General features: G+C 44.7%; 1 protein-coding gene across 4 annotated transcripts in view; it reads right to left on the bottom strand.

Moving 5' to 3' along the window:
• The window catches only part of CCDC27 (coiled-coil domain containing 27), a 58,243-nt gene that overhangs the window by 22,344 nt on the left and 21,760 nt on the right, over positions 1–14,139 (bottom strand). For 2 of the 4 annotated variants that reach the window (XM_056543400.1, XM_056543402.1), the window contains 4 exons: positions 10,251–10,380; positions 10,034–10,170; positions 3,116–3,271; positions 1,099–1,302 (listed from right to left, as the gene is read on the bottom strand). In XM_056543400.1, the coding sequence (XP_056399375.1) occupies positions 1,099–1,302; positions 3,116–3,271; positions 10,034–10,170; positions 10,251–10,380 (627 nt within the window). The remainder of the gene's footprint in view (positions 1–1,098; positions 1,303–3,115; positions 3,272–10,033; positions 10,171–10,250; positions 10,381–14,139) is intronic. The other 2 variants (XM_056543401.1, XM_056543403.1) reach the window with 2 other exon arrangements.

A 14,139-nucleotide genomic window follows, 5' to 3' on the forward strand; every position in this document is an offset into this window, starting at 1 on the left:
GCGCCTCAGCAGCCACAGGATGTGTGTGGTATTACAGCTCGGCTTCATTCACTTTAACTGCAATATCAGACACAAGACACAGAGTTGCCGTTTCTAGAAGGAGGCAGCCATGTTTTTCTAGTCCTGGGCTGAATAGGCAAGAACATAAATAACACTGTAAACAATTTGATGGGTCTGAAAATACCCAAAAAGGAGTCTCCCTGTCCACAGGATCCATATCACACCCATCATGGTAGAGAAAGGATCCATATCACATAACATCACACCCATCATGGCAGAGGAAGGATCCATATCACACAACCTCACACCCATCATGGCAGGGGAAGGATCCATATCACACAACCTCACACCCATCATGGCAGGGGAAGGATCCATATCACATAACCTCACACCCATCATGGCAGAGGAAGCATCCATATCACATAACCTCCCACCCATCATGGCAGAGGAAGGATCCATATCACATAACCTCACACCCATCATGGCAGAGGAAGGATCCATATCACACAACCTCACACCCATCATGGCAGGGGAAGGATCCATATCCCACAACCTCACACCCATCATGGCAGAAGAAGGATCCATATCACATAACCTCACACCCATCATGGCAGAGGAAGGATCCATATCACACAACCTCACACCAATCATGGCAGAGGAAGGATCTATATCACACAACCTCACACCCATCATGGCAGAAGAAGGATCCATATCACAACCTCACACCAATCATGGCAGAGGAAGGATCCATATCACACAACCTCACACCCATTATGGCAGAAGAAGGATCCATATCACACAACCTCACACCCATCATGGCAGAGGAAGGATCCATATCACACAACCTCACACCCATCATGGCAGAGGAAGGATCCATATCACACAACCTCACACCCATCATGGCAGAGGAAGGATCCATATCACACCCATCATGGCAGAGGAAGGATCCATATCACACAACCTCACAGTCTGATAGGCCCTTCAGGAGTCTAGGAGAGCTGGGTAGTAGCCTTTGGCTGCCCAGGCATGCTGGGAGTTGTAGTTTTGCAACAGCTGGAGGCACCCTGGTTGGGAAGCACTGCTATAGAGACTTATTACCTCTGTCTCCATCGCTATCATTCGGCTTTTGCTCTGTTTCTCAGGTAAAGTTTCTTCCGAGGACTCTGCGGATTCACTTCGCTCTGAACCTGATGATGGATCCTGACGGCTCAAGCCCCATTGGGATTTTTCTTCTGTGACAATTGTGGGAAATTCTCCCAAAAATTCATCCTCTAAGTGTGAGCTCAGGAGATCAGACGGGTCCTGGAGAGACATAAGTGACATCACCTGATACCTTGTGCACTGGGAGGAGCTCTGTGTAAGATGCGCTTATTTTTGGAGTCTTTTATTGTAATAAAGAATAAAGAAGTGTTTTATCTTTTGAATTTATCGCTTTATGTATCTGAGAGATGTTGTTCATTAACAAGCTGGGGCTTAAAGGGGTCCTCCGCCCCTAGACATCTTGTCCCCTATCTAAAAGGAGAGGGGATAAGATGTCTGATCGCGGGGGTCCTGCCGCTGGGGACCCCTGCGATCTCGGCTGCTGCACCCCAGACATCTGGTGCATGGAACGAACTTTGCTCTGTGCCGGATGACTGGCAATGTGGGGTGGAGGCTCGTGATGTCCCGGCCACGCCCCACTCGTGGCATCACGGCCATGCCCCCTCAATGCAAGTCTATGGGAGGTGGCGTGATAGTCGTCACTCCCTTTCCCATAGATTTTGCATTGAGGGGGCGTGGCCATGATGTCACGAGCGTGGCCGAGACTTCATGAGCCTCCAACGCTGCACCCGGTGCTCTAAACGAACGCCGGGTGCAGAAGATCAGACATCTTATCCCCTGTCCTTTGGATAGGGGATAAGATGTCTAGGGGCGGAGTACCCCTTTAACTCGTAAGAGGGCTCTTGCTACCCCCCCATAATTACTCCAGTACCTGACTCGATTACCAGAGTTACAGAGGAAAGCCTGGTAACACCAGCCTGCTACTGCTTGTCTTGTATCTGGATGGTTATGAAAAATAGGGGGAGACCCCATGCAGTAAAAAAAAAATTCATAACCATCCAGATTCAATACAAGCAGTAGCAGGCGGGTGTTACCAGGGTAGCAAGGGCCATTTATTTTGTCCTTTCCCAGACTATATAATGTCAGCCTGCTACTTCCCAGTCACGTGTGTCTTTTTTTTTTACACTCCAGGCCTGACAGTACCCGGATCAGTAATAATAGGTGGTTAGGAAGAGCCCTTTTTGAGCTAAGCTCCACCTTAGTCACTGACTCCATCTATCACATGGCTTCCGCTACTAAGCCTGTAAAGCGTTAACTAAAAAAAAAAAAAAAGACATAGGTTAAAAAACAAAGAAAGTGATGACCGGCTGTGTTTACACCTTACATTTTCAACATGCATTTTTAAAATAAAAAAGCCATGTTGAAAACCCAATGTGGTAACACAGCCTAAGCCTTACCACTCCAGCTCCAGGCTGAGATCTTCAGCTGCAGGACAGCCTCTAGGGACCATCAAGTGATGGTCACTAGAGGCTTCAGTACAGAAGAAGCCGTGTATTGGAGCAGGAAGACTTCTGTCTTTTATATAGATGGCTGCTAACTTTATGTCCCTCAAGGGGTTAAGCAGAGATGTATCTAGCGAAGTACAATGTATGCCTCCTGCCCAGCTTGAGCTGCGCCCGCAGCTGTATTGTCACCTGCACAACTCACAACAGTTAAGTGGCGGGAGCGCAGGCTCCATACCCTCCACACCATACGGCTGGGGGGGGGGGGGGGGGAGGTAAGTAGTAACATGTCTACAAACACTCCGTGAGCTGCACCCGACCTACAGACAGGTTACATGCGGCAAATTACAGCCAATCGTTGCATATTAAAGTTGGCTGAAATTAATTAACATGATTTAGTCCTGTTAGTAAATTCCAGTCACCTGCTGCGTGCGCCATGGAGCTCCAAAAAAATCCAAATAAATGTTCCCCGTAAGGCCGATAGTTCTTTATTTACATTAACCACTCTGAGGCCCCATCAGCTCCCAGACACCACGGCCCTGTGATTTATGGTGGATGATTCCATCACTCACCTCTTCCCTCCCGGGCAGGACGGATCTGTGGACTTCGCTCCGCAGCTGCGACACTTCGCTCCTCAGGCTGGAGATGATCTGATCCTTCCTCTTACTTTCTACCTCATATCTGGAGAGACGGTTTATCTCTTCTCCAAGTTTAAGAAGACAATGCTCCTAAAAACAGCAATGAGTAGAACTCACTGATATAGATAGATATGAACTAGATAGATAGATAGATAGATATGAGATAGATAGATATGAGATAGATAGATAGATATGAGATAGATAGATGTGATAGATATGAGATAGATAGATATGAGATAGATAGATAGATATGAGATAGATAGATAAGAGATAGATAGATATGAGATAGATGATATATAGATAGATATGAGATAGATAGATATGAGATAGATAGATATGAGATAGATAGATATGAACTAGATAGATATATAGATAGATATGAGATAGATAGATATGAGATAGATAGATAGATATGAGATAGATAGATAAGAGATAGATAGATATGAGATAGATGATATATAGATAGATATGAGATAGATATGAGATAGATAGATAGATATGAGATAGATAGATATGAGATAGATAGATATGAGATAGATAGATATGAGATAGATAGATATGAGATAGATAGATATGAGATAGATATGAGATAGATAGATATGAGATAGATAGATATGAGATAGATAGATAAGAGATAGATAAGAGATAGATAGATAGATAAGAGATAGATAGATAGATAAGAGATAGATAGATAAGAGATAGATAGATATGAGATAGATAGATAAGAGATAGATAGATAAGAGATAGATGTGAGATAGTACTTATTAGCTGCTGAATGCTACAGAGGAAATTCCTTTCTTTTTGGAACACTGATGACATCACGAGCACAGTGCTCTCTGCTGACATCTCTGTCCATTTTAGCAACCGTGCATAGCAGATGTATGCTAAGGGCAGCATGGTGGCTTAGTGGTTAGCACTGCTGCCTTGCAGTGCTGGGGCCTTGGGTTCAAATCCCACTAAGGACAACAATAAATAAATAAAGACTTATTATTATAATAACGTCAGCAGAGAGCACTGTGCTCGTGATGTCATCAGAGAGCATTCCAAAAAGAAAAGAATTTCCTCTGTAGTATTCAGCAGCTAATAAGTACAGGAAGGATTAAGATTTTTAAATAGAAGTAATGTAAAAATCTGTTTAACTTTCCGGAGCCAGTTGATTTAAAAGAAAAAAGGTTTTCACCGGAGTACCCCTTTAATACATTCAGATCTTTGTGGTCCAATGAAAACTATGACTCCAGGAAAGACAAAGTACTTTGTGACCTTCATTGATGATTACTCCAGATATACCACAGTATTTCTACTTCTCAATAAGGGTGAAGTGCCAGAGAAATTAGAAGAGTATCTCGCTCAAGTGAATAAGAATATTTTTGGCGGAATGCCCAGAGTACTACGAACAGATAATGGCTCAGAATATACAAGTGGTAAAACACAAGCCATGTTCCAGACAACAGTTCCATATAACCCAGAGCAAAATGGAGTTGCAGAGAGAATGAACGGCACACCGTGTGAAAGTGGGAGGAGCATGCTATTTGACGCTGATACGCCAAATACATACTGGGGAGAAGCCATCACAACCGCATGTTATCTTCAAAATCGTTTGCCGGGAAAAAGTAACAACAAAAACTCCTTTTGAACTGTGGAACAAGAGGAAACCAGATTTAAGACACATCAGAATTTTTGGAAGTAAAGCCTATGTACACATTCCAAAAGAAAAACGTACAAAATGGGATGCATGTGCAAAAGAAGGTGTACTTGTGGGGTACAGGGAATCTCAAAAAGGATACAGGATTTTACATCAAGACACGAACAAGGTAACAGTCAGCAGAAGTGCGATTATTGGTGAAACTTCTGTGTGCTCAAAGATTAACCAAAAAACTATTCAAAGTGAGAAAGAATCAACATCGGTCACTCAAGAAAATAAGGAAAGTGATACAGAAATAGAAATGACTGCAGAAGAATCAAAACCTGACACTGAACCAGAAAAACCTTCAGTCCGAAAATCAACCAGAATCAATAAAGGTTTTCCAGCTGAACGTTTATCTTACATAGAGATGTTGAAGCCGAACCAGGATCATGGAAAGAGAAGCAGAAACTGCCAATGCATGAGAGACATGGACGGAATAAAGATGAAGACATCAAAGATCTCCAGACATGGACGGAATAAAGATGAAGAAATGACATCAAAGATCTCCAGACATGGACGGAATAAAGATGAAGAAATGACATCAAAGATCTCCAGACATGGACGGAATAAAGATGAAGAAATGACATCAAAGATCTCCAGACATGGACGGAATAAAGATGAAGACATGAAAGATCTCCAGACATGGACGGAATAAAGATGAAGAAATGACATCAAAGATCTCCAGACATGGACGGAATAAAGATGAAGAAAGGACATCAAAGATCTCCAGACATGGACGGAATAAAGATGAAGAAATGACATCAAAGATCTCCAGACATGAACGGAAAAAAGATGAAGAAATGACATCAAAGATCTCCAGACATGGACGGAATAAAGATGAAGAACTGACATCAAAGATCTCCAGACATGGACGGAATAAAGATGAAGAAATGACATCAAAGATCTCCAGACATGGACGGAATAAAGATGAAGAAATTACATCAAAGATCTCCAGACATGGACACTTTCAGAGCTACCTCAAGGTAAACATGTCATAGGATGTAAATGGGTTTTTAAAACCAAATGTACCCGTATTTTTCGCCCTAAAGGACGCACCGGCGTATAAGACGCACCCAATTTATAGGTACAAAATCTATAAAAATAAAGATTCTGAACCCAATAGTTGTCTTCAACCTGCGGACCTCCAGATGTTGCAAAACTACAACTCGTAGTTTTGCAACATCTGGAGCTGCGCAGGTTGAAGACCACTGCATAGGAGGTAATACTCACGTGTCCCCGCCGCTCCGGACCCGTCACCGCTGCCCTGGATGTCGCTCCATCGCTGTCGCCGTCGCTCCGGAACGTCTCTGCTGCACGTGCGCGACAACGTGATGACGAGGAAGGAGAGCGCCGGCCATACAGGGGATCCCGGCACGGAGCAGACACCGAGGAGGCAGGTAAGGTCCCTCCCGGTGTCCTGTAAGCACTAACCCGGCTGTTCAGTCGGGCTGTTTGGGACCGCCGCGGTGAAATCGCGGCGGTCCCGAACAGCCCGACTGAACAGTCGGGTTAGTGTTATTTTCCCTTCAGACCCAGCGGTCAGCTTTGATTGCCGCGTCTGAAGGGTTAATACAGGGCATCACCGCGATCGGTGATGTCCTGTATTAGCCGCGGGTCCCGGCCGTTGATGGCCGCAGGGACCGCCGCGATAGGGGTGTATTCGCCGTATAAGACGCACCAACTTTTCCCCCCCCAATTTTGGGGAAGAAAAAGTGCGTCTTAGACGGCGAAAAATACGGTATCTCTGAAGGGAAAATCTGTCGGTACAAGGCAATGCCGGTTGCTAAAGGTTACTCACAGAAGTTCGGAGAGGACTATGATGCTACTTTTGCTCCAGTTGCTAAACAAAGTCCATTCCGAACACTAATGACAGCGGCTGCCATGCGTCCAATGATTGTGAAACATCACGATATTAAGCTTTTATTAATGGTGATATTGAAGAAGAAATTTACACGTCACAGCCAGAAGGATATTTGAAAAAGGGACAAGAGCATCTTGTCTGCAAGTTGAATAAATCTCTTTATGGCCTTAAACAATCAGCTCGAGCCTGGAACCTAAAGATTAATCAAGTTCTACTAAATGAAGGATTTACAAGAAGCAAAGCTGATCCGTGCCTATATGCTGAACAAGTAGACGCTGAGTGGATGGATCTGCTGATTTATGTAGATGACCGGATCATTGCTCACAAAAACAACAATGAAATTGCAAAGTTAGCAGGAGCACTCAACAAGCAGTGCGAAACTAAAGACCTAGGTGAAGGGACGTATTATCTCGGAATTGACATCCGGCGGGAGAAAGATGGAAGTTTCCTGTTGAATCAGAGAGATAAAATTGTATCTATTCTTCAGCAATTCAACATGACAGAGGCGAAAGGAGCCACACAACTATGGAGAAAGCCTATCCAAAGCTAGAAGGAGAAGATCTTCTCACATCCAATGAACAATACGGACAAGCAGTGGGGGCCCTTCTCTACAACCACTACACGTCCGGACATTGCAGCCGGCACAACTATGGAGACAGCCTATCCAAAGCTAGAAGGAGAAGATGATCTACAGACAAGCAGTGGGGGCCCTTCTCTACAACCACTACACGTCCGGACATTGCAGCCGGCACAACTATGGAGACAGCCTATCCAAAGCTAGAAGGAGAAGATGATCTACAGACAAGCAGTGGGGGCCCTTCTCTACAACCACTACACGTCCGGACATTGCAGCCGGCACAACTATGGAGACAGCCTATCCAAAGCTAGAAGGAGAAGATGATCTACAGACAAGCAGTGGGGGCCCTTCTCTACAACCACTACACATCCGGACATTGCAGCCGGCACACCTATGGAGACAGCCTATCCAAAGCTAGAAGGAGAAGATGATCTACAGACAAGCAGTGGGGGCCCTTCTCTACAACCACTACACGTCCAGACATTGCAGCCGGCACAACTATGGAGACAGCCTATCCAAAGCTAGAAGGAGAAGATGATCTACAGACAAGCAGTGGGGGCCCTTCTCTACAACCACTACATGTCCAGACATTGCAGCCGGCACAACTATGGAGACAGCCTATCCAAAGCTAGAAGGAGAAGATGATCTACAGACAAGCAGTGGGGGCCCTTCTCTACAACCACTACACGTCCAGACATTGCAGCCGGCAGGTCTCTTCTGTGCAGGCGAGGGGATAAACCACATCAAAGAGACTGGAATGCGATGAAAAGAGTTATGAGATATCGGAAACAGAGAGACTTACATTTGAAACTGTCAGCAAGTGTTTCCTAAACCTGGTGGGATATGTGGACTCCGATTGGGCAGCTGATCACAGCGCACGCAAATCCACAAGTGGTTACTTATTAAAATATGGAGACAGTCCTATATCATGGTCCAGCAAGATGTCAGCGGCGTTGTCCTCTACAGAAGCGGAATACATATCTGCAGCTAATGCCAGACAAGAAGTTGTGCGGTTACAGCAATTACTCAAGGATCTTGGAGAAGAAACATCAGAACCTACCATCGTATTTGGGGACAATCAGGTTTGCGTTAAGCTTGCAACAAGTGAGAAGATTAATGGAAGAACCAAGCACATCGATGGCAGACACCATTACATTCAGGACTTAGATGATCAGAAAGTGATTGTACTTGTGTATTGTGAGTCAGAAATAATGATTGACAAAGCCGCGAGCTAGAAACAGATTAGTGGATCTTAGATCAGAAATGGGATTGACATAGATAGTAGTTGTTGAGTGGGGGTGTTATGTCAGTGCTGTGTGCCTACTACATTGTATGACCACTAGATGGCAGGGTTACGTTTGTGAGTTCATGTTTTGTCTATGGCTCATAAGTAATAAAGAGTTCCTGCTCCTGTTGCTGTGTTCAGTGAAACAACAGACTGTCTGCCTGTCCTTTGTTTAGCCCCAAAAGGTTCTGTCTAACAAGATAGATATGAGATAGGTAGATAGATAGATATGAAATAGACATATAGATAGATATGAGAGATAGATAGATACATATGAGATAGATAAATATATATATATATACACACACACATATATATATATATATATATATATATATATATATATATATAAATAAGATAGATAGATAGATATGAGATAGATAGATAGATAGATATGAGATAGGTAGATAGATAGATATGAAATAAACATATCGATAGATATGAGAGATAGATATGAGATAGATAGATACATATGAGATAAATATATATATATATATATATACGCACACACACATATATATATATATATATGTGTATATATATCTATTTCTCTATCTATCTCATATATATAACATAGATAGATATGAGATAGATAGATAGATATGAGATAGATAGATATGAGATGGATAGATATGAGATAGATAGATAGATATGAGAGAGATAGATAGATAGATATGAGATAGATAGATAGATAGATATAGGAGATAGATAGATAGATAGACAGATAGATATAGGAGATAGATAGATAGACAGATAGATATGAGATAGATAGATAGATATATATAGGAGATAGATATAGGAGATAGATAGATATATGAGATAGATATATCTTTGTGCTAGCAGTGTGCTGCTGTATTCTCCTGTTGCTGTATATTTAGCCCAGCAGCCTGCACCTGTAAGCCAGGTTTTTACAATAGTTTGAGTCAATAGTGCTGGCCAATTTATCCTTTGGTTGTATTACACATACGGGGGAGTGGCTACCTCCATGTTGGCTCCTGCACCCCACCCCCCTCTATTAGGTGTATATAAGGTGCCTTGGATGTTTCAGACCTTGCATGCCTGCTGTACTGTTCACACAGAGGAATATTCACAGTGTAGGGTCCGTCCCAGAATGAGGTCACCTTATCGTGGTGGGACGGTCCACGCTATTTGGCGCCAAATTTGCAAGTTAAGTACCTCATAATTTCATAGTTTCATATCTTCATTTATTGCATTACAGCTGTATAGCTTTTCATGTTCTATCTATATACTCATGTCTCATCTATATCTTTGTGCTAGCAGTGTGCTGCTGTATTCTCCTGTTGCTGAGATAGATAGGTAGATGTGAGAGAGAGAGATAGATATGAGATAGATAGATAGATAGATATGAGATAGAAAGTGGATAGATAGATAAATATGAGATAGATAGATAAATAGATAGGTAATAAATAGATAGATAGATTCACCTTCTCATTGAGGACACTTATGTACCACGGAGTGTTAATCTCTACGGAGGTCAGGTAGGTCTGAGTGTTCGCTCCGTCCAGGTACAGGTGACTCCTATGGAGCTCAGGATTGTTACGGATGTGCGGAAGTTTTCTGTCTATATAGGATAACATGATGTTCCGGCACTCACCACAGATATATTTATACACAGACATGAGGAATTATTATGGCATTTACCTGAGGAGGGAGCGGAGTTACTAAGTTTACCGGATCCGTGTGATGTCCCATTATTCGTGTGTAAATTGATGATCTGGGAGGAGACGCTGCTTTCCATGGAAGACGCCGAACTCGAAGAAAATGTAGGAGACTGCGAGGAAAGAAACATCACCGCGAGCTGTCACCAAGGTAACCATAGAAGTGTAAGATGGCTGCCTAAGGGCTCATACATGGTGGGGACCCCCGTGCCCTGTATACGGGCCCTATAGAGATGTTATCATGGAGGTCATGGGCCCTCAGGGCTCCTATTCACACATCGGGGGAGATTTATCAAAGTCTGTCCAGAGGAAAAGCTGCCGAGTTGCCCGTAGCAACCAATCAGATCACTGCTTTCATTTTTTAAAAGGCCTGTGAAAAATGAAAGTAGATCTGATTGGTTGCTATGGGCAACTGGGCAACTTATCCTCCAGACAGACTGTGATAAATCTCCCCCATTGTCATTATATTGGCCCAGATTTATCATGAGAGAAAAAGTAGAGGGATTTTCCCATAGCAACCAATCACAGCTCAGCTAATGAGCTCTGGTAAAGTGAAACCTGAGCTGTGATTGGTCGCTGTGGTAAAGTGAAACCTGAGCTGTGATTGGTCGCTGTGGTAAAGTGAAACCTGAGCTGTGATTGGTCGCTGTGGTAAAGTGAAACCTGAGCTGTGATTGGTCGCTGTGGTAAAGTGAAACCTGAGCTGGGATTGGTCGCTGTGGTAAAGTGAAACCTGAGCTGGGATTCGTTGCTGTGGGAAAATCCCTCTTTTTTTTCTCTCACACAGTTTGATAAATCTGAGCCATTGTGTTTAAAGGGGTACTCCGGTGCTTAGAGATCTTATCCTCTATCCAAAGGATAGGGGATAAGATGCCTGATCATGGGAGTCCCGCTGCTGGGGACCCCTGTGATCTTGCACGCGGCACCCCGTTTGTAATCAGTCCCCGGAGCGTGTTCGCTCCGGGTCTGATTACCGGCGACCACAGGGCAGACGGCGTGTGATGTCACGCCTCCGCCCCTGTGTGATGTCACGCTCCTCCTCTCAATGCAAGCCTACGGGAGGGGGCGTGATAGCTGTCATGCCCCCTCCCATAGACTTGCATCGAGGGGCGGAGGGTGACGTCACACGGGGGCGAAGGCGTGACGTAACACGCCGTTGGCCCTGTGATCGACAGTAATCAGACCCGGAGTGAACACGCTCCGGGGACTGATTACAAGCGGGGTGCCGCGTGCAAGATCACGGGGGTCCCCAGTGGCGGGACTCCCATGATCAGGCATCTTATCCCCTATCCTTTGGATAAGGGATAAGATGTCTAAGCACCGGAGTACCCCTTTAATTCTATGGAGTATTATGTCAAAAAACACAACATGTGAACAAACCAAACCAAACAAACCGCGGTCACCGCATGATGTATGTACGGCCATATAGTGCCCCAATAATACAGTGACCCCACATCAGCTCCATGCAATATATGATATAACACTGCTATACACTGTGGTGGCCCCTTCTTCCCTAGGGCCGCTCCATACAGTATGTAAAATTGCTATACACTGTGGTGGCCCCTTCATCCCTAGGGCCCCCTATACAGTATATTATATAATACTGCTATACACTGTGGTGGCCCCTTCACCCCTAGGGCCCCCTATACAGTATATTATATAACACTGCTATACACTGTGGTGGCCCCTTCTTCCCTAGGGCCCCCTATACAGTATGTAAAATTGCTATACACTGTGGTGGCCCCTTCATCCCTAGGGCCCCCTATACAGTATATTATATAACACTGCTATACACTGTGGTGGCCCCTTCACCCCTAGGGCCCCCTATACAGTATATTATATAATACTGCTATACACTGTGGTGGCCCCTTCATCCCTAGGGCCCCCTATACAGTATATTATATAACACTGCTATACACTGTGATGGCCCCTTCACCCCTAGGGCCCCCTATACAGTATATTATATAACACTGCTATACACTGTGGTGGCCCCTTCACCCCTAGGGCCCCCTATACAGTATATTATATAATACTGCTATACACTGTGGTGGCCCCTTCACCCCTAGGGCCCCCTATACAGTATATTATATAATACTGCTATACACTGTGGTGGCCCCTTCACCCCTAGGGCCCCCTATACAGTATATTATATAACACTGCTATACACTGTGGTGGCCCCTTCATCCCTAGGGCCCCCTATACAGTATATGATATAATACTGCTATACACTGTGGTGGCCCCTTCACCCCTAGGGCCCCCTATACAGTATATTATATAATACTGCTATACACTGTGGTGGCCCCTTCACCCCTAGGGCCCCCTATACAGTATATTATATAACACTGCTATACACTGTGGTGACCCCTTCACCCCTAGGGCCCCCTATACAGTATATTATATAACACTGCTATACACTGTGGTGGCCCCTTCACCCCTAGGGCCCCCTATACAGTATATTATATAACACTGCTATACACTGTGGTGGCCCCTTCATCCCTAGGGCCCCCTATACAGTATATGATATAACACTGCTATACACTGTGGTGGCCCCTTCACCCCTAGGGCCCCCTATACAGTATATTATATAATACTGCTATACACTGTGGTGGCCCCTTCACCCCTAGGGCCCCCTATACAGTATATTATATAACACTGCTATACACTGTGGTGACCCCTTCACCCCTAGGGCCCCCTATACAGTATATTATATAATACTGCTATACACTGTGGTGGCCCCTTCATCCCTAGGGCCCCCTATACAGTATATTATATAACACTGCTATACACTGTGGTGGCCCCTTCACCCCTAGGGCCCCCTATACAGTATATTATATAACACTGCTATACACTGTGGTGACCCCTTCACCCCTAGGGCCCCCTATACAGTATATTATATAATACTGCTATACACTGTGGTGACCCCTTCACCCCTAGGGCCCCCTATACAGTATATTATATAACACTGCTATACACTGTGGTGACCCCTTCACCCCTAGGGCCCCCTATACAGTATATTATATAATACTGCTATACACTGTGGTGGCCCCTTCATCCCTAGGGCCCCCTATACAGTATATTATATAATACTGCTATACACTGTGGTGGCCCCTTCACCCCTAGGGCCCCCTATACAGTATATTATATAACACTGCTATACACTGTGGTGGCCCCTTCACCCCTAGGGCCCCCTATACAGTATATTATATAACACTGCTATACACTGTGGTGGCCCCTTCACCCCTAGGGCCCCCTATACAGTATATTATATAACACTGCTATACACTGTGGTGGCCCCTTCACCCCTAGGGCCCCCTATACAGTATATTATATAATACTGCTATACACTGTGGTGGCCCCTTCACCCCTAGGGCCCCCTATACAGTATATTATATAATACTGCTATACACTGTGGTGGCCCCTTCATCCCTAGGGCCCCCTATACAGTATATGATATAATACTGCTATACACTGTGGTGGCCCCTTCATCCCTAGGGCCCCCTATACAGTATATGATATAATACTGCTATACACTGTGGTGGCCCCTTCACCCCTAGGGCCCCCTATACAGTATATAACACTGCTATACACTGTGGTGGCCCCTTCACCCCTAGGGCCCCCTATACAGTATATAACACTGCTATACACTGTGGTGGCCCCTTCACCCCTAGGGCCCCCTATACAGTATATGATATAACACTGCTATACACTGTGGTGGCCCCTTCACCCCTAGGGCCCCCTATACAGTATATTATATAACACTGCTATACACTGTGGTGGCCCCTTCACCCCTAGGGCCCCCTATACAGTATATTATATAACACTGCTATACACTGTTGTGGCCCCTTCACCCCTAGGGCCCCCTATACAGTATA

Source organism: Hyla sarda, chromosome 10, assembly GCF_029499605.1.
Source record: "Hyla sarda isolate aHylSar1 chromosome 10, aHylSar1.hap1, whole genome shotgun sequence".
NCBI lineage: Eukaryota > Metazoa > Chordata > Amphibia > Anura > Hylidae > Hyla > Hyla sarda.